This window comes from Dreissena polymorpha, chromosome 8 (assembly GCF_020536995.1).
Source record: "Dreissena polymorpha isolate Duluth1 chromosome 8, UMN_Dpol_1.0, whole genome shotgun sequence".
Classification (NCBI taxonomy): Eukaryota; Metazoa; Mollusca; class Bivalvia; order Myida; family Dreissenidae; genus Dreissena; species Dreissena polymorpha.
The window spans coordinates 91,575,704-91,599,275 of NC_068362.1; the positions used below are offsets into that span (position 1 = coordinate 91,575,704).

At 32.3% G+C, this 23,572-nt stretch overlaps 1 protein-coding gene across 2 annotated transcripts in view; it reads right to left on the minus strand.

Annotated features, from left to right (window-relative positions):
- Positions 1–23,572, minus strand: part of LOC127842453 (guanine nucleotide-binding protein G(i) subunit alpha-3-like) — a 98,448-nt gene that overhangs the window by 60,087 nt on the left and 14,789 nt on the right. The window contains exon 1 of one of the 2 annotated variants that reach the window (XM_052371971.1): positions 6,579–6,655. The exons of the other annotated variant lie outside the window; for it this stretch is intronic. Coding sequence (XP_052227931.1) covers positions 6,579–6,587 — 9 coding nt within the window. The 5' untranslated portion in view covers positions 6,588–6,655. Of the gene's footprint in view, positions 1–6,578; positions 6,656–23,572 lie in introns of those variants that run through there. 2 annotated transcript variants of the gene reach the window in all.

Here is a 23,572-nt window from a genome sequence, read left to right on the forward strand (position 1 = left end):
TCAGTGACAAAGCTTTAAAGCAAATGCTGCTGTCGAGTTTCTATGAAATATGGAATTCATAAGTAACTTTTAATCAACGTGTACGTTTGTTTAGTAAACGCGGTTTAAGCGTAATTTGTGAAATTGACGATAAGCCAAATTCATTTAATTCTCATTGTGCAATTAAGTACGTATCATGTAAACATGTGTAAAACAAAAGCGTGGGCTACCAAGATTTGTTGGCCAAATTAATTATCGCATGTTGCCTAGTAAGTAAGAACTTAATAAAAAGCGGTCTGAGTGTTAACATTAAGATTAAACTTTGAGAGTATTTGTTTTCATTGAAATTCTAAGATTAGGATTTTTAAATCGCATGAAAACTTGAAGTTTATAAAACATCTGTCAGCACTTTTTGTTGCAAGGGAGAATATGGCTGTGCTGCATTGGTAGATATATAATGCGCATTACTAGTATACTGTGGGCTATGTATAAATCTCTTAACATAAATAGCATAATATGTGCATTATACCGATCAATTTTTAAGGAAGATAATGAGATACTTATAGTAATAAGTACATTAAATTGGTACATTTTCTTTTTATGGTAGTCTATGTAACGTCATACATGAAATTATTTATAAACGATGCAAACGATGCCTAACAGAAACTTGATTATTATTTCACGTATTAACGCCAGTAAATTATTTTCTTTTATCCGATATATATACGACGTCAGCCTGTATCGATTTCAGCGGTGTTAATTTTTAGTTGCAGTGGATGGAAATGTTTTTAATTTGTTCTTCACAAAATATAGTTGGTTTTGTTGGCAAAAATACTATAAATCCAGCATATCAGCATACAGAAGCAAAGAATGTCAAATAAGCAATCTCGATTGGTTTATCAATGTTTACTTTCTTTCTTTAAGAATATGCACATTCCCGTAACTGTACAGATTGTCTATACAAATCTGCTCTAATTCATTATATTTTATTACCCAAATATAGAACCATTAAACAATCCAATGAGCATCAGTTACATGTAATCATATTCACGTAAACTATAACATACACATAAATAACGTTTATTTCAATGTACTTCGCCATTCAGGAAGGAAATAAAGACGTGTTTCATGCGCTACTAAATAACTAGGAAAAAAAAACGTTTACTGTTTTCTTTCAAGATATTCGTGTTTTAATTGGCACATGTATGAGGTGATAAACCGAGTGTTTACTTACAACTTTTGAGACCAAAACATAACTGACTAGCTCCCATCGATGTTAAATTAATTCCCAAGGTCCGGCCGAACTAATTATTTTCTTTATTGAATGAGAATCGAAATGCAAAAACCGCAATTATCGCATTTTGCCGTGTACGCCTTACTTAAGCATGTCAATCCTAGTTAAACATTGCATGAGTGTATGGCATCGCCTACACTGTTGTATCTTTTTATTGCGTCGGTACTGAAAGAGTAACGTATTGATTTCCTTTGACGTTAGCATAGTCATGCTTGTTTGCGTATATCAGTACTTGTTACTTGCGAAACCATGAAATGAAATCGGCCGTTTTATCTTTTCAGATAAACACCTGTTTTTATGTCGTATGCAAATCATGTTTTAGTTGAACTTATGCGTGTCAACGTTTGCACGACTTATACTTTTTGAACGAAGTTTTATTATTATGTTAACAATGGTAGAAATGCTAACTATGATATGCTTGGTTCCGTGTCAGACTTCCGCACGAAGAAGCAAAAACTCAACATAACATATTATCATTTTAACCATAAACATGTCGTCACAAACTTTGCCTTAAGAGTCCTTTTATTTGAACTCATGTAATGCCATTATGATGGAGTAAGCGATCGTGGATAATACATCGATTGTTTCACTAGGAATTCAATAGAAATAATTATAAAGTACTCTATTCACAATCTTTCTAAACACAAAATGGCAAACTTTTACTGACGTATCGCGAATGTGTTTTTGACATTAGAAGAGTACGAGTGCGCTGTGCTGAATGCGCCATTCATTATACCGTTTCCTGTTAAATTATTGATTCTAACACGGCACGCGACTTGTTTTCTATAGACAAAGAAGGAAATCAGTGTGGGTTATTCTGCAATAACTTATGGGCGGAGCTTAATATTTCGAAAGTAGTTCCGAATAAATAAAGAAAATATGGCAGTAAAATGCACGTGCTAAAACCCGCTCTAAAAGAAATGTAATAAATGTAGCATGTATATAAATGTAATGAAACAACAAATTGTATATTTGGTGATAAATGGCATAACCACGCCTACAAAGAATGTTAATTGTTAGGAAACGTAATTCAGAAAACATTTATAGCATGCCAGCTTTTCAATAGCATCAATAAACTTGACGTCATTAAGTTTCTACGATTCTTCGATTCAATGAAAGTGACGTCATTTGCAAAATATTTATGAATGAAAACGACGTCATTTGTTTGTAAAATTCAATGACGTCACTTAATAGTGAACTTTGTACTAAGAAGGGCGGAGTATTGAAAAATATAGTTTTCGTCCTAAAGCTTGAACCAAATCTATCAGAATCGTGTTAGAATCGAAAAAATATTTTTCTATATTGGTTTGTTGTCGAATAACCCACAGTAAGTTGTATAGATGCGTGTTATCAAATCACTCGTGCTTCGCACTCGTGATTGAATTCCTACGCATCTATACACCTTACTGTGGGTTATTCGACAACAAAACATGATAGAAAATATTATTTCTTAATTGCAACGAGAGCCATGTTGCTTCATACTATTTATATTGTATTATTTACGACACAGTCGGACACATTCTGATGGAAATTACCTATACTGATCTTCCGCCAAAATGACTTATACCGTACTTGTGAAATTTAATCTGGCATTGTCCACATTTACATCCATTTTTCTAGATATTATGCGAGATATCATGTAAATGAGATTACCTACGCATAAATTGTAAGTTCTCTGTGCAATCAAGTCCAATGATCACTCAAATAGGATTATATTTTCCCTTAGTTTGACAGATTATATTATATCCAACACATTCTATAACACCGCCCGTCATTTTGCAATATAGAGTGGACTGATCCATGTGTATATTAGCAGGAATCTCTACTTCATAGTAATGAAAAACCCGTCACGTCAGATATTAATATAATACTTAACTAATCTACACTATAAATAGTGCTTAACAGAACTAAGGAAGATATGTACACCATGTGCTCTCGTACTAAGCTATTAACACTGTACGTTTATCCCGATTTTGTATTCATAACTACATTCTTCATCTTAAGATTTAAGAATCTACGAGAAAAGTAATTTAATGCATTGTTTACAACTGAGCATTAACCCACCTTAATAGTATTACAGTATTAAAATATGTTTTATTATTTGTCTCATATCTGTAAATTGATTAGTAAATACAAAGCTCGATAATGTTTTGTCATCATGATAATAACGTATTATAATAAGCATTTATTTAATGTTTGAATACATTTTTAGCATGCAATAGCAATTATCCTGTTAAAGTAATAAAGTGTAATATTTTTGTTCTATTTTTGAAGTGTTGTTTGATATTAATGATTCTTACAATAACGTGAATTGTAGTATAATCTAAGACTGAGCATTTGCGCCTTAAAACTGGTTTAAACCTCCAAAGTAACGGCATGGGTGGTTGCCTGGTGGTTATCTATGTTTGATAATTTATATTCGGTTCGGTTTTTAGCCATTGTCATGATTGTCATGTGCTGAAAAGAGTTTTGGTCACTTGTCTTGTTTTCGGGTGTTAGATCCATTGTCGTCTGTTTAAAGCGTCGAAGAAATAAAAACAGGAAACGTGAAACAATTGTTTGTGGGAAATCAAAGTCAATATCGGTCCTAATCGGTGAGGAGAATTCATGCTCTGTAATTATGTTACGCTATATATACTAGTGCACTGTATCGACCTCTTTAATGAAAGCAGCACGTAAATGGCGGAAACTCAAATAAAAACTGAACATTTCTGCAAAATGCAAATATTTTATCAACGTATCAGGTCATATATGTAATCTAAAATAAATGAATCTTCACTTCAATATCGAAAGAGATTAGACTTAATGTTATATAAGTAAAGTAATTAAAAAAAATATTGCGACACTTCCAGTGGCGTGTCAAGACTAAACGCCCGTTTGTAGAGTAATTCGGTCGCATTGTGTAAGATGCATGTGGATCTAAGAGTATGCAACTGATTTTGGATGTCAAAAATATAAAAACCTGCACATAATAATGGGCATCGCATTGCAATACAATATGGTGATTCAGTTTTACAATTATGTGCTCGTTAACGTTATAGTATGTTCGAAATTTACATCTGTAAAGTGTGTCGGTTTGCTATATTTAGTATGTCACATTCTGTTTATGTAAGGGTAACACAATAATTAATAAAATGTAAATAGGCCAATTAGTCAATATTTTGCATATTTCGTCATTACAAAAATACAATAATCGCCACAAGATAACACATTTTTAGTAACACGAGTATTTAGGTTGCATATATCAAAGGCGGTGGTTATGATATGTTGCCAACCGCGAAATAGCCAATCATTTCAAGATTCTCAAAAGCTTTAAAAGTTATCAACCAATGTATCACTTTCATCAAATAAAAGACTTATTGATGGCTACATAGTGTAGCACAAACTTAGATGTCAAGAAGGTCAAAGAGTCATGAAAGAGCTCGCATCAGCTATCACATTGCACTACATTGATGGATTTTGAAAAAAACACAACTTTGCGCAAATATATTAACCATCCGTAGATGCCGTGTCGTAGCTAACACCCATCCACCTACCTCCAAGGTTGAGGTCACACTTATATTTTAAAGGTTAAATTAATTAATGACTGATATAAAGGTGTCTGATATATAATGTTCATATAACGTCAACGAGGCTGATATCAGCCAATGTTTGAAGGTAACTCATATTTCTTAAAGTCAACTTTAAACATCAATTGTTTGTAAAATAATATCAGATCAGAAGTATAGGATCTGGCACGAGCTGTCATATCATACCATATTTTATTAAACGAGTTAAGCAATTTTGTTAGTAAGCGAACCTTTTGCGAGCTTACTAACGAATTTCCTGGACGAGTTTAATAAGATATGGTATGATATGACAACGAGTGTCAGATCTTTTTTATCAAATGCTTTTAAATGAGCGAAATAAATAAATATTTACGCAAACATACTGATGAATCCCGAATGTTGTTTACATTTCGTGACATCATTTGACGTTGCAACGTCATTTCAGCAAAATAACAAGATGCGATTGGTCAATAAACGAAAACTAAGCACGTGAAGGCGCTTAAAAAGTATTTACACACGTGTATTATAAAAATATATGTAATGGTTATATTACATAGGAAACAGAGTATGGCATGTGATAAGCAAACAATATTAAATCGAAATATAATATATTTACGACACGACACAATAGACAATATATATTTTTACAAATGTTAAACTCAAGTGCCCTCGACGTCCTGATTAACACTTCAACCGCCATACATCATATTCATTTCGGCTTGAAATGAACATGATTATAGTGTATTATTTCTGCAAAAATAGGGACGCAGAGGTATGCTAAACCATTAAAACAGGTTACTGCTCCTGTATTGTTGCGGAATTTATAAGGCTCGTCACCAACAAAACAACGCCTCTGCAAGCCTTGAGGTATTTTTATATTTAGCACAACCTGATATATTACACATCGATAGTTCAGTGACCTGTTATTCTATATGGAATATCCCCAACACCTTCATTCATATAACCAACTGTATTTCGTCAAACGTATTACTTCAAATGCACGAATGTTTTGAAATGTCTTAAAATAACATATTATGTGTCCAATTTGTTCGATGCCCTTGCACAAGTACAAGAAGGAAGTGCATGTCAATCTAAAACAATATGAGCCAAAACCTACGAAACTCGTACTGTGTAAACCAATGTTTTCTTCCAAAAAGTCGATACAAACATGTCCGTATAGTGTCGTTCTTAGAAAATTATACGCAACGTATAGTTTATATGGGCCCTTGTTCGTACATAATACATAACGAGAGAGGCCTTGCAGTGGAAACCATCTTTATTGATGTAATTTGCTTAGAATTTTATAAATAAGCAACCGTGCTGTTAATATGAATATTTTGAAATATCACAAAGTTTCGTTATTTCTCTTCGTGCTGTTGGATAAATTTTAAAATAAAACTTATAAAATAATCACAAATAAAACTTGCAATTCATTTTAAACATATAAGATAGGAATAGTCTATTCAAACAATACGGAGAACGGGAGTTTTACAATACAACCTCAATCGATGCTCGCCATTTTTTACTTATTTCTTAATATGTGTCTTACTGTTGTAGAAAAGTATGGTGAACAAAATGTTCCGACCCGTATCAAGGCTTTTGCTGTCACGAGTTTACAAATCCTGTTTCCTAAAGCACGTCATGAGCCTCGTTCTTGTAAACCGCTGTTTAATGCATTTGAGTCACATATTAGACAGTACAGTTTAGAGAGATGTGTAATATTAATATTAACAGAACAGACATATACAAACACCTACCGTTCTCATACGTCGTTAGACTTTTTGAGGTGGACTCATCATTGGCGACGAAGGATGCTCTGCTGATTAAAACTTGCACAGTAAATCCATAAAACATTTAATCAAATCAGTTTAAATTGCAGTGACACTAATATTCACAGAGTCCGTATATCCCGTGAAACAATGATTGTAACACTTTTTAAGGACATCTTGTACAACACGCACTTCACACGTACAGCAGGTTTGTAAAACATAAGCTGCAATTGCTGCAATATTAATGGATAACCCTCAAAAGTAACGGCATTCTTGCACGAAAAAAATACATAGTTCCTGAAATATATGAAGCAACCAAAATCAATGTAAAATCAAGAGAAGAAATCCGCATTTAATCACTTATTAAATATTTATAAGATGATGAATTTGATTCCTTTGTTGAATGAATAATTAAAAATGTCCACAACAGGGCGTACATACTCATACTGGATTTGAAGGCTTGGAATCGAGCCTGTTAATGTTCTATTCGTGACCGCTGCGTCGTTATTTAACGCTGTAATGGACTATATGGACAATTGATTATATGGCCGAATTTAGAACATGACTTAACAGTTGAGCGATAACTACCTTCATAATAGTTATAAGCGAACATTATTTTATAATGTATATGTGTATTGTGTTTGCTTTGAATTACAAGAATACTTTGGTAAATACTTGATTCAAATATGTTTTGTTAAAAATTCATCCACTTCTTCATTCAACTTTATTGACTACAGCCGTGTGGCGGCTATAAAAAGAAACCCCGTTCTATCCTCATTAAAATTAAATCAGCCGCGTTCTGTGAAATCTCGGCTTAATGCTTGTGCGTCAAGTGTATTCTCAGATAAGCCTTTCATTCCGAAGAGACTAATCAGGGATGTAGTTTTAAGTCCCGCACCCAGGCCATGAGCCCTGGGGATTTGCCCCGCCCCTACACCCCCCCCAAGCCAGCTTGCTGTCTATATATATATATATATATATATATATATATATATATATATATATATATATATTTTAATAATGGGCCTACTGCAAATTCTTCGCTGATGAAATGGCCTACAGTACGCTTTCCCTCAATACAAAAGAGCAGATCTGTTTTATTTTTTTCTGATAAACACAGGGATTAGCGCTTATACTCGCCAGTGGAGATAAGACCCTAGGGATTGTTTTCTTAGCGCCTTGCGCAAACACCATTCCAATAAGTAACCTTGTAATCCTGAATCCTTTATCTATCAATTGTTGATGTAACACGTCTTTTGATTGATCAAGGAAAAAAAGCAGCGAATGGAAGCAACTTATATAGGAGGTCGTAGGTCTGGATATTGCTGACGTTAATAATTTGTTAAAAACAAAAACTGTTGGAAGCAAGAAATTAACGAGGTGTTATGTATAATCGTCATTAATGTGAACTAGTCAATTTCTTATATCAGGTCAGGTATTTTGTACCTTATGTAAACATTCCTCAAATTGATACAAATACATAGATTAACAACATAAATCTCCAAATTCATCGTTTTGCGTATGTAATGCGTTATAATTTTCAAATTTTAAATCGTTAAAAGATGCATGTAATTGATAATTTAGAGCATGTTAAATGTTCAGTATAACTTGTTCCTTGAAAAAATACACATAATTACAACGAAAATGTCAACCTTTTTTTCAATATTGCCATTCATCAAAACGTGAACAGCTCCCTTTGAGAAGAATAATACACATATCAACAACAAACGGGAATATAGATTAAGATTGATACTGTATGCCTAGTGTTAGGAAAACTTGGCTATATGCAAGTGTGTAACGTATCATTCAAGATAAGACTATGAAGTCCACACAGGCTTATCAGGGATGAAAGTTTTCGCCTATACTAGATTTTTGTTTAGAAGAGACTTTCATCAAATAAACAAGTCCATCAAAGCAGAAAGTGTCGTACCTGATTAGCCTGTGTGGAATGCACTGTCTAATCTATGCCGACACTTAACGCCCATACATTTGTCTCAGAACGATAATAAATTAAAGCATATCTTACTCTTTCTTCTATAAATTTGATATGATATAATAATTTTAATATGACCTTTAGTCATGACATTCCATTTTTTCAAGGCGTATATAATATCGCAACAAAAATGGAAAAACGTGTGAACACATTAAAGCAAATCGCGACAACAAGAATAAGTGTTATTTAACTTGCATAGCAAAATGTCAAATGATCGTTATTTAATACTTTTGTATTTGCTTTTAAGACACATATCATAAAAATAAATTCTTAAAAAATAACAGTGACAAGGCTTGTCAAGATCGTTCAAGTTTTTTCTTAACGTTAAACCTATTCCCGATAATCCTTTTTTATAATAAACAATATATATGAATACATTAGTGTAATCTATCCACAACTCTCGGTAAATCTGACATTTAACACTTATCTTTGCGACAGAAAGGCATCACTACTTGTAAACAAATTATTCGTTTTCGGCTCTTTATTTTCTTCAGACAATAATCCTTTTTTATAATAAACAATATATATGAATACATTAGTGTCATCTATCCACAACTCTCGGTAAATCTAACATTTAACACTTATCTTTGCGACAGAAAGGCATCACTACTTGTAAACAAATTATTCGTTTTCGGCTCTTTATTTTCTTCAGACAATTTATTTACTATATTCATCAAAATATTTAAAATTTTCGAACAATTTAGTAGAGTTACTATTTGCATCGATTGCACACCGCTTTTTGTTGATTTATTCGTATTCGTATAAAAATATCTTTTTATTTATGTATATTTGTGTATTTATCTTAATATATTTATACGCACTTATGTGTTTATTTATTACCAATGTGTATCCCTTAGTACTGTACATAAACCAATCTAATGATTCGAGTTCTTTCTATATTCAAACCAGAGAATTAATAATAACATCAAACTAGTTATCACACCAGTTATTAAGACGAAAATGATCATTATGATTTTTATATTTTAGTTAAAAAGGTAAGCTCCATCATTGTAAGCCATTTTATACTAATATTACTTTTCAAAGAATATGCATTTGTATTTTTCATTTAAATATCAAGATCGTCAATGTTCAAATACAAATTACTTGATGGAAAACTCTCCAAAATTATGTTGTTCACGTACACGACTTTTGAGCATTTGGACAATATATATGTAGTTTCTATCATAACACGAAGTATATGTGCAAGCGAACAATAAACTTGACTTAAATCACGATACTGTATTGTTCTGGGGCTGCTGTGTCTATAATAATTTAAGTATTGCCAACAGATTTTGGACATCTACCGTTGTTTTTGTCATATTTTACTATATATGAATATTATCTGGCTCGAGTATTTAATATATGCATTCAGTAAACAGCGCTTGGTAAACTTCCCTTCCAAATCATATAAAACTAACAAGATGAACAGCTCACTTTGATCTGGTTTGATGCAAATAACATCGGTGACTCGTAAAATGCATCCACATTTTCTTTTAAATGATGCAGTGAAAAGAAAATAGGTGTTTCCTTACTTTACACTGTAATGTTTACTCGAAAACCTATATATCGATAAAAACATTCTACGTAAACACGCGAATTTTTATATAAATCAAGTTCTTTCTTGCTTAAAAATATGTAATCAACAAAATAACACATCAATATTGTGAAAGTGGGTATCTGTTATTCTTAAAGGTATTCTTATAGTTCAAAATTATATTTGCTAGATAAACTCATTATTGTTCTTTGGCGTTTCATTCATCCTGCATTGTAAATATTACCTATGATAAATTGTCTTATGTGACAACGTTAAATGGTATGAACATTTGTTATGTTTGTCGTATTTGCAGCATGAAACTAACGGTTCTCATAGTTATTCTGTTTTATTTGCGTTCTCGACCTGGCGCAATACACTTTCGCCAGCGTTGCAATTTGTTTTACGGACATAGTTTGCATTTAAGTAAGTTGCAAACGTAAACATTTATGAGCTGTAGATTTTGAATATACGTTTAAGTCTAACATGTTTATGACTGTTAGCAAAACAGTAATGTTTAAGCAGATGACATCAAGCAATATATTGGTTAAGCAGTTTTAAAATTACAACATAAATTGTGACGAAGCTGTAGAAGTGAATGACAACAAGCCATGCACAGTGAGTAATTGTCTGAAAGTGTTGAAAGGTTTAGAAATCAAATAGAGCAGGATAATACTTCAAAGAAAAATTTTGTTCTGTTCTTAATTTATTTACGTTTGAACAACACAATTTGGCATCCATTTGATTAACGCGGTAGTCTAGAAATAAAGCACTGTTCTACTTATCCATGGAAAATTAAACCTTCAAGCATCAACCTATTCGTATTTCAACTAAAATTTGTCAAAATTTTTTGTTTGTTAAAACAACATAATTGAAATCAAAGCTATTCATTTATGCAAATCAGTTTTAACCATCGCTAATTATAACTAACTGTTCTACTTTTCCATTTTGTAAAACGAGAAGTTTTTACATTTAAATGTATAATTTTTTCAATAGAAGACAACTAGAGAGTACACAAAACGGTGGTATAGAGGTGGCATTCACATCTCTTTTTTAAAATTGCTCTCCTCTTTTATCCATCTCGTGGCCACGAGTTCGCTATGTCGTGGCCACGAGAAAAGAGGAGTACAAAACTAAATAAAAGCGGAGTGCAATTAAAAAAAGAGCGATGCAGTAAATAAAGGCAGAGTGCATTAAACAAAAGAGGAGAAAATTTTCGCTATCTCGAGATCCCGAGTTAGTCAGCCAATCAAATTTTGCGTAACATGTGTAAATATTCTGTACGCACATATATAGCTGGTCAAAGCAGGCAAGGCTCTGATATAACATAACATACTACTATTAGCACTAATTTTATTACTACTACTAATGCTGCAGCTGTTGTTGTTGCTGCTGTTAATACCACTGCTTCTACTACTACTACTACTACTACTTCTACTACTACTACTACTACTTCTACTACTACTACTACTAGTACTACTACTACTACTACTACTACTACTATTACTACTACTACTACTACTACTACTACTACTACTACTACTACTACTACTACTACTACTACTACTACTACTACTACTACTACTACTAGAGAAAAGAGGAGAGCAATTTAAAAAAGAGAGGCATCGCTCTTTTTTTAATTGTACGCCGCTTTTATTTAGTTTTGCACTCCTTTTCTTCTATCTCGTGGCCACGACATAGCTAACTCGTGGCCACGAGATAGAAAAAAGAAAAGAGCAATTAACAAAAGAGAAGTGAATGTCACCTCTATGCCATCGTATAGAACAGATAGCTATAGATTATTCATTTACGACTTAAGCATATACATCTCAACGCCAAAATAACAATAAAGCAATCATAAATACACATGCGTCAAACAAACAACATTTGTGTGTTTTCATTTTACTTATAAATGTTGTGGGTTTTTTTCAGAATGTTATACGTAAGAGAAGGCTCTTTACTATTTCTTTTAAATAAAGTGAGGTGGATTATAGAGAAATGGTCCTTGCATAAAAACGAAATGCAGTTAAAAACCGTCTCGAAATGGCTTACACAGTCCAACATTTGGTACGAACGGACTTTCGGTTCTTATAACATAATATTGTTGACGAATTTTTGTCAATGTAATCAAGACATTTAAAATTGGCACCAGGTGTCATCAATTTGATAATGACAAATTATATTTTCATAAAATATACGATTGCGTTATTCTTAATTGATAAGTGACAGTAAAACGTTTTTTAAACAAAAACACTTTAATATTAACAAATTTCCCACAGCTTTGTAATAAACTGAAATAAACAACTCCTTTGGTACCAACACGACGGATCTATTAACAACACAACCAAAAAGTATTTCCGCCATGACCATTTTGGGGATTATTTAGTTTGGTGTCGTTTTTACATTGGCTTGATTTCCTTCTTGAAGTGGACATTATTATGATACAAATGTTGGATATATTTTGATTCATACGTCGATAATGTAAAGGTTTAATCAATAAAATATATCGTCAAGTGTATCTGAAATCCTCCCTGAAGCTTTTGTGTCAATATTGATTCATATTTTGAAATTATGTTGGTTGATTACCATTACGTTTCTAGTTATTTAGCGCCTTATTATTGAACACATTAAAGAAAACAAGTGTATATCAAATGTGGTGTAATTGTGCTGCAAATGAAAACAAAATATCATGCGTTTAACAAGTGCATTTAACTGAACAATGTCTTTGAATTGAAACATTCTTCAACTACCTTCGCGATATTAGGCGCCGCTCATGGTTTGTGGCACAATATCAACACAAATGTTCATTCAATATCGCTTTTCTTTGAAACCATGTCGCGGAAAGTGGTTGGATGATGACATGACTTCAATACGTGACTATAATAGTGAGTGATGCTTTTTTTAAGTATAAAATATTATAGGTCGAAAATTAAAATGATACAGTTATTATATAAACAGGAGTTAACTTCGAAAATTTATTGAGACCTTTTTTGCATTCATCTTGTACAACGTCCGTTCCATTTGCATTAGGTTTCAACATTGTGTTTACAGTTTCAGATAATATCTTGGCTATTTTGTTATATATTTGATTTGTTTTGAAAGTCGGACATAACCGAAAAGCCGATCATCTTCGAATGACTGTATTATTACTGTACCTAGGCACATTTCAGACAAACTGCTTATTATCCTAATATAATTGTATTATAAACGCTACAATTAAAAGCTTACCATATGACGCTTTAAATAATTATATATTAAATAATTAGATATGTATATTTCGTTCAAAGTATCATTCAATTACGAACAAAACTGTGTAACAAAGGCATTGTGCCGATGTTCCAATAATAAAACTTGAAAGTAACAACATTTCCACACGCTGATTGTGTACACATTGTCACAATTTAAGTCAATGGCACTGCCACAGCATGCTACCATTATTGCGTTCTACAATATACATGTCAAATCTTTTCGAGAGTGCAGTTTCCTCTCGCCTTACAACAAAGCCTGCTTCAGAACTCTAAAAATGAATATGCCCGGAGATCAAACAAAGGTATTTTTGTAATTGTGATATCATGAGTTAAAAAACACAGGTTTCTTCACTGCAATTTCTGTAATTTGGTTTCATTTGTATCGGGGTAATTGTATGCTTAATTGGTAACAAATAGATAGATTCGACACAGGTAACGTCCTGTGTGAACATCCTCAATTGAAAATAATCGTGTCCTCCTTCTAATTTGGCAAACTATATAGAAACAAAGAAACAACAGAAACTCTATCAGGAGAGAAATTCTTCTCTATTTCTTGTATGACAGGAAACATACTATGAACATCAAATATTACAATTGGAATCACCGGCGTGAGAAGGTCAATGCAAAGGTAACACGGTCGAGGCTGGCTGAACCTAACACGTACCACATAATTTATCATAAACCAAACGCTTGTCTAAAATGAACTTAATCAACTTTACCTATGAAGACAGATCATGAAACATGAATGCCAAAACATGACACTTTAATCGAAAACTTCTCAAATAACATTGATTGTACATATGTCGTAAATATCGGAAAAACGATCAGAAAATAGATTTTAATGTTGTTAGGATAAAAAGAACATCAGGCCCATGCGTAAATGGTTTTAAATGCCAGGGGAGTAAATAATCTACGGAAAATTGTTGAAGAAAGCATGTGAAAGAAAAATAGTACATACGTTGAATCTACATAACGCAAAATATATCTAATGATTGAATCCTCTAAAGACTGAAATATTCCTCATTGTTCCTGAAGTTGATATTGTACAATGTATTTACTTCCTTTCCGTATATTCCAGCAATCCCACGTAATTCAATAGAATAATAGTACATAGGTACTCAAAGGCCCCTTCGTTTTCCTGATCGGATGATCAACGTGGCGATTGTTATTAAGATATTGTTGATATGTTCTATTTCCTCACATGGCTTTTCAATTCATTTATAGTTTCTAAATAAATGGAGAATGAACATCGAGAGGTGTGATCCAACAAGATTACAGCTGGCTGCAGATTTCCGTCACAGGCGTATGAGGATATATATGCACGCGTTGCAAATTGAACATCGAATGTAAGCATTTTATTAGCATCTCCAATGCTGTCGAGTTTGCATGTGGGTGTGTGATTTTTAGTTTCATATTGTTGTCCATATGTACTTTTACTTTGATGTACTTAAAAACCCAGTTGTTATATATGTTAATCACTTTCAAGTTCTCATTAAATAGTTTAAGTGTCTTAACGCAATTGCTGTTCCGAGAAATTCTTGATTTCCAATCATGTTGCTTCTCCAGTTTCATTATTCCATTATTCGAGGAAATCTTCATAGTGGGAACTCAAGAAATGTATGTTTGCATTGTTAATTAAAGAACATTGGACTTGTGAAGCATATTGGCGTATGAAATTATATTAATTAACGGTCACCCAATTATTCGTTCAAGTCCAACAGAATAAGACATCCATTCAAATTGAAGATGCGATAGTTTGGTTTAAAGAAGATTGTGCTGTATACGTTGTAACGATGGTCGATATATTTATTTATTTTTTCATACAATTGGTATATAGAAAGACTTATTATAATCCCATATTATTCCGTTGCAGATAAGGAAATATGTCGTTTAAGTCAATTGATGGTGTATGTCGAATTTGTTCCACACGAAAGTTTATTGTATACTGGTTTCACACACGCGTTTATTCCATATGAATTTCAAAAGAAATGCGTTAAATATATATATTTAAAAAAAAATATTTCTGCCTTAAATATAATTCGTTAAGTAAAAGACAATTGGAAGCTTTTACTTTGAGGTGAAGAAAATTCTTTACACTTTTAATTAACTATTGTTATTTTCACTGCAGTATTTGTAGTAGCTGAAATAGAGGTATTCAACGCATGATGAAGTAGGCCTACACGGTAGATTTCATTTGGAAAAAAAATAAACACAAACAACGAACATTTATTATTATATGTTATGACCTCTTTTTTTATTAAAACAATACGCTTTAACACTATGTTATATTTCCGCCACACGTACTATTTTGATACTCCATGTTAAAGTTGTTTCCGTTTTAAAGTAGCTAAATAACAATACAAACCGAGGAAATAATAAGAGGTCATATCGTAAAACGTTTTAAACAAATTTTGAATGCTTGTGTTTTGTTACTGTTTTTGTCGAATATGCGGTACTTTATCGCTTAAATAAGTCAGTGTCTTCATTTAACGGAATTATGGGGTTATAGATTAGTTTCGAAATGTTTTTCAATCCATCATTTTGTCTATGGGCAAGAACACACGTACAAAAAATATGAAAGAGACATGAATCACACGATATAAAAATTTTAAATCACCACATATAAAAGTCAAGAAACGTTTGAAAAATAACAAATAATATGCAAGACTATTTAATGTTGTTATTAGTGTAAACATGCAATTATAAAGCAGCTAGATGATTAATATTTTCACAACTTAGTCTGCAAGCTTCTACCAATAAAAGGCTTGAACGTCCTTAAATGATATTAAATACGCATTTTTTTATAGAAAAGGCATAATGATATTCTGATTCACAAACAGTTTGGTTACAAAGTTAAAGCTTGCCCAGTTCTCATGATAATTAATTATATCTGCCAACTTATCTGGGAACTTAATCGAAATTGACTAATTTAGATTCTTGTTTTTAATGAGATATGCAATCCAGGTATGTTTTCAATTAGAAGTTGTTGTTTGTTTTTTTTTTAATTTAAAGTACAATGACATTTTGGGCTGTGTAGCTAATGCAGAATTTTATCATGAACAATGTGATATTTTATTATTTGGGTACCATGTATGCAATGTAACACGGTTCATTTTAAGGACGCAAAAACGGTTATTTGCCTAAAGTGTTATATGTTTCTGGAATTCGTTTAGAAAATATAATTTATTTGTTAAAATAGTTTTTAAAAAAGTTAAAGTAACCAGTTATACCATTTTGATTTCTTTTAAGTATTAATGAACATTAGAGAAGACCCAGTTTTGTTAATCAGTTTTTGTTGTACAATACACTATTAGCACGTTTAGAGCAATGCCTAGGCCTCTGGTACTATTCATAGTAGCAGACAAATAATTGTATTGAAAACAAGTCAAATATTCCCATTAAATTTGCTCGATTTATGAATGGTAGAATGTTGGAATGGTAAAACACATCAATTTTATCAAGATTCCAAGATTCCAATAAATAATGATATTTGATACCGTTCTTATTGTCAATTTCACATTCTATAAATTTGTTGTTTCATATGTTAACAAAGTGTGTGCGCGCATACTAGTTTCGGGTTAAACACCGTATAAAATTATGTATTTCCGTGACTGATCGAACATGGTGGTTGAAAAAAGTGGTGGGGAATGCATGTCTGTTATGTCATAGTCAGGTCGATCGGTCACTGAGCATGGTCAATGAAAGTTAAATGTCATATAAAATGTTCTATAATTTCAGTCTATAAATACAGTTAAAAAGTTACCAGAATGCAGGAGTTTACGTTTCATTTTCAAAATTGTCTAGTGGGAGGATCTCCAAAGCCCTCGATTGCAGGAGGAACTTCCCATCCCGCACATACCCCCTTCGCCACTTCGTTGCTCAATAACAATCGCCTATGGCAAAAATTCGAACCCCCTATTCAAAACCCTGGCAACGGGCCTGAATGTGGTCTAAAGCTTTGCATAATAGATTATTAATTTTAAATGGGTTAAAATATTAATATGTTTTGTAATAACTTGTGTTCAAGAACTTGTGTTCGTTCCATACAGACTTAATATAATAATGCATTTTCGTTTCTGACAATTTTCATCCATTTACGAAACACTAAAAGTTTGCATAATACTGATAAATGGAATCTACCCAATCCACGAAGTACAGCATAGTTAGAAATAAATTACTTTAAACATAGAATATTTTGCAAAATGTGTAATGTAATTGTTTAATATCAGAGGTGTTATAAATGTCACAGACCTCAGAATCATATAATATGATTGGTGCTACTAATGAATGTTATATGACTATTTCGGTTGTCATATATAATTCGACAGGGCTAAAATAGATACAAGGATATGCTTGAATTGCCATTTAATTTAATATGTTTACAGCATGTCCAGTGTAAAGGAATTGTATGCACAGAAACAACAATCTCTCGGCAACTTAAATGCACTTGTTATTTATAAACCAATTTGCACCTTATTTTCATTTTTTAATAAACACATTTTAGTGTTATTTTATTTATGTTTATACCCTTTGAAAAAAGTAAAAGTATGTACCAATAAGTTGGTTCTGAAAGGTTAGTACTTAAAGCGGGTATATACGATTTTGTCAAATATTTATGAATTTATATTAAATGTGTAAAAAACTTATTATATATATATTTCAATATAAATTAAAATAAAAGTTAAGAAGAACATGTGTCGAAAAATGCGAAATAAGCCAGATATTTAATTCTGAAATTGAAAACGGCTGTACAGCCTAATTCGCCAGCATGTATACCATACATGTAAGATGTAAATCTAAACTTAGTGTAACGGTTTATTTGAATTCCTGCAACGATATCTATTCATACGACACACGAACACTAACTCCGATCCTAATACAAAGACGAATGCTTCGGTTATTGTAGGAAAATATTTACGTCACAATCGGCTCGGGGCGCTAATTTGTCTTTGCTGCATTTTATGAAATTCGTCTTTAATGTATAATTTTTCTTGCCAATTTTATGTTATTGTAACATATTTTATCAATATATTATAATTAAACACATATAAAAAATCGTATATACCCGCTTTAATATTACAATTTCACCGCGACTTACAGCATAAATGCAGATTACAAGTGCACGCCCTCAATTGTCAAGTTTTGAACTTTAATAAAATCTTTATTCTTTTTTGTAAGCTATGTAAAAAGTAGCGATGCCGGGTATTCCCCTTATTTAACAAAGGAAGAACAAGTCGCAGCTTTGGTTACGCTTCATGTTAGTTATCATTTTTCTTTCTTCTTTTTTATTAAATGCACAACCGAGCATTTCCCATAAAAGTCAACGAATTCAAGTCATAGGTTGCATAAGCATTAAATGTACTGCTATGTGCTAGACATGGTCAACATTAGTATATTCCAAATAAAACACTACCTGGAATGAAATTTTACTGCTTGTTTTACGAATCTCAACACAAACCCGATAATTTGCATACATATACATCAACATTTCGCTTAATTTAGCTATTTAAATATACACAATTTATATTGGACGTAAACACAACACATGTCCGTCACGTTTACAAGAATATAAAGACCACGGCATCCGAAAATGGATCTTATGCCATATTTGGTCATTGTATCTCCAGCCCAGCCTGCGTATTAGCGCAGAGTAGTCAGGAGCTACCTTGTCTGCTTGTTAGACCACGAAACCCTGTGTGACGTTAACGCAGACGGCATAACTCCCGAACAGACTGTCCATATGGTATACGACCCATAATTTACACAATGTTTTTATTTACTGAGACCTTATGATTGTACATTATAGGCATCATTGCATAGTTTGATTACTTTGCATTAAACAGCACTCTTGAAATTTGATATGATTATATCGTATTTAAAAATTATGGTAATTAACATGACCCTAACTGAATATGGATGTTATTGGGCATATCAAATAAAAATTTTAATAAGAATGAGTTGAATTTATAGTAGTATCAAATAGAACTCAGCTGATATAAATCTGAAATAAATATTAAGAAGAAATAAGCGAAACCCAGAAGTGGTCATTATACCTTATATGATGGTTTACAATAACAGATAAATGACAATTAATTTATTTATCTTATAACAATATTTAACGACAAGTACTTCAGATTAAGTGAACTATTGGAAGCATAAATGTTTCGAATACTATGTATCTTGACTTATCACGAAAAGATTCAGTGTCTTCATTGCACCAACGTAATGCGCGTTTATCCTACGAGCAAATCTTGTGTTTCATTCAAAAGTAGAAATAATGCAGACTATTGAGATTTTGTTACAATAACAACTCTCTCCTCAACCCGCATGTTTGTTTAGAAATTTGATAAGGATGGAATCGCAGTGCCTACATTTCTTGCTTACATGTTTGCCATATTCTCGAGCGCTGACAGTGTGGGAGGTAGAATATATTGATAATCACTAGGAAAAACAATATCGAAGTAGGTTACATAAACATAACGTTGAATTTGTGTCCTGCATATCTCATAACATCGTTCTGGGAAAGGTCCTTATACAAACTATTTGTTCAATTGTTTAAATCGCCAATGGACAATTTTAATCAAGTATATATAGCCTCATATCAAACGGTTCTCGTAAAAAAACAACGAACATAATATTTTATGCGTCTTTATCTCACATTGCTGAAGATAGTGACACCGAAATAGTGATCAAATATCAGTAAACAAATGTGCAACATTAAGATACTAATATTTGTGTTTGTCAATTTTTTAAATACATGCGTAATATGAACATGATTTTCTTTGTATAATATGTCATACCTCACTTTATTTTTACCACAAACATAATTATATTATACATTCTTACGTCTCAACTTTGGAACACATTTTACGTCTCATTTTTCCTCCTTAAGCTTGTTGACTGACTTTTCTGACGAGGCCATTAACCCAGTGGGAAACTTCCGTTTTGACGCCATGCTTGTCACATGTGTAAGGACCAACCAAACAACAATGATGCTGGATAAGTGTTATATAATCAACGTTTACTAAGTTTTAAACACCGTGTTATGTCTAATATAGTGTTTTACGCATATGCGCAACACAGTGTGCTGGTATGGAATATATTGATAGGAATCGCAGTGATGTTAGTTCACTTAACACTGTTATCACTTTGGTTTACGTCAGTTGCAGGAGTATATTGAGGCATTCTATACTTTCGTAATTTAACTCAGTTGATAAACCCCGTTATTACATATTTCTAACGTTTACCAAGCAATTATTCTCTAATTATTATTCCAAATTATTTTTCATGTTGATTCAATAATTTATATTTGCATCTAGATTTATATCCAACATTACACTTTTTGAAAAGCATTATTTTCGTCATATACTTATGGCCATAAAGATGCAACAGTTGTCTCGTTGTACTGGAAAAACCCGTTGGCCTCCATAGATTCACGTTCTGCTATACTACTGTTCAGCAATGAAGCTTTCAATCAAATGTTGCTACTGTATCCCTATAAAATATTGAACGTCATAATTTTCTCATAAGCTTACTTTTATTTTCTGTTAGAAAACCCAGTTTAAGCGTTATTTGTAATATTGTCGTTTGGCCAAACCCATTTAATTTGTTTTGTGCAATTAAGTACGTATAATGTAAACATGTTTTCAACAAAGGCAGCGGTTACCAAGATTTGTTAGCAAAATAATATATGCATGTTGCTGAGTATAGAACTTAATTAAAAGTGGTCTAAGCGTTAAATAAACATTTAACGTTGAGAAGGATAACTTTATCGGCATTCTAAGAAACGAAATTCTTACAATCGAATGAAAATTCGTAGTTAAATAGATATCCGTTAGCACTTCCTTTAAAAAGGAAAACTATCGTGTTGTTGGCATTTGCGGATAAATAATGCGCATATTACTGTGGGCATTGTGAACATTCCTCTACATTTATAGCATAAGCTGTGCAATATAAATGCCCATTTGTATGCAAGATAATGAGTTATAATATCAAGTAAATTAAATTGGTACTTTCCTGTCTTTTTGGTTTTCTAAATAATACAGTTTATGAATGTTCTTCACAAAGCAGGAATGGACTTGTTAGTGCAAATGTTATATAGCAAGCACATTATAGCATCATACACAAGCAGAGAATTCAAAATAAACAAGTTCGATTTGCTTCACAAGTTTAACTATCTTTTTTGAAGAATATGCCCACTTACGAAACACAGTAGACTATGTCAAATTACCAAACGTACTTATACCGCTCATTATGTAAGCAAATATACAATCTTTACATAATTGATTGATCATCAGTAACATTCTAGAGTATAATCAAACGTCAATGTGTCACAGTGGTTCAAGCCTTATTGAGAACATTGGGAATACAAGAGACGTATTTCGTGCACGTCTCAATCATTGCATTGTATAAGTGTGTATATATCTTTATGCGGGCGATGTTTATGTAATGCTGTCTGATTCATCTGACTTAAGATAAAGTCGATTCCTGACACTTCCGTTCGCCGACTCCAAGACCTATAGGATTGATAACTAGCAACAAATCCAAGCTTCTTTTTTTCATTTTTTTTACAATTTTGCCTGTCGTGTATAACGTATAGAATTAAAACGTTTTATCTGGGTAACGATAAAATCATAAAACAGTTTGGAACAAAGCGTAGCATATTTTGTATTTATAGTGCCCCATTTTTAAAGCCAGTTCGAAAGATTTAATCAATGTTAATTTCGAGCAATCTTTATCCATAAAGAGGGAGATATCAATAACCGTTCTTCTTTGGATGCTCATATTGCAGATACATTCAAAGTGGTAGTGTTTTACCATGTAAAGCAAATAATAAGAAATATTGACCAGGAACAACTATTTTGCCGAGAAACATCTTCCGAGCCGCAAATATCCGACATGTCACAAATGTCCAATATGTCCGTACATAAATGGATTCAGTTATGAGATTGCGAGATTCATTGTCTTTATTTTTAAAATTGCCTCAGGATTAGGCTGTCATATGTAGTCAGCCTGCACTGGTAATTGAACTTTGCTATACGAGTCTTTTCCTAGAAACGAACGTTTTATTAGGTTAAGATAAACAGTTGAAGTGTCTAAAAACATCCAAAGAAAACCCCGCGATTATAAAACAAGAATGGCCATCCGTGCTGACATCATAACAACAGAAGTATTTTGTAGTTTATATAAACAGTCGTCGTAATGATGCAAATACACAGATAATAACGTAGTTCATCAAATTATTCTATCGTTTCGCGCTTGTAATGCGTTATAATTTTCAAATTTAAATCGTCAAAAGATGCATGTAATTGACAATTTAGAGCATGTTAAATGTTCAGTATTACTTGTTCCTTTGCAAAAAATATAATTTAAACGAAAAAATTTGAACCATTTTTGTCTATTTTGTCAATTTATCAACACGTGAACAACTCCCTTTAAGAGAAATAATACACATAGCAGTTTCCGGATTGCAGCACACGTGAATACAAACTAAGATTAATACTTTATGCCTTGTTCTAGACAAACTTGTCTAAATGCAAGTGCGTAACGTATCATACAAGAATAGACTTTGAAGTCCACACAGGCTTATCAGGTGAGAAAGTTTTCGCCTATACTAGATTCTCGTTTAGAATAGACTTTAATCTAAATAAACGATTCCATAAAAGCGGAAAGTGTCGTACCTGCTTATCCTAAGTGGAATGCACTGTCTTATCTATGCCGACACTTTACGCCCAAACATTTGTCTCAGAACGAGAATAAAGATTTATTTAAACATATGTTACTTTTTCTTCTATAAATTTAATTCGATATGATAATTTTAATATGGCCATAAGTCATGACATTCCATTTTCAAGGCGTATATAATATCGAAACGAAAATGGAAAAACGTGTGAACACATTTAAGCAACCGCGACAACAAAAATAAGTGCTATTTTAACTTATATAGCAAAATGTCAACTTATCGTGATTTAATACTTTGGTATTTTGCTTTTAAGACACAATTCTCAAAAATAAATTCCTAAACATTAACATTGACCAGGCACGTCACGATCAATGAAGTTTTTTTTCTTAACGTTAAACCAATTCTGGATAGTCTTTGTATATAATAATCAATGTATATGAATACATTAATGTCATCTATCCTCAACTCTCGGTAAATCTGACATTACATTTTTATCTTTGCGACAAAAACGCATCACTACTTGTAAAC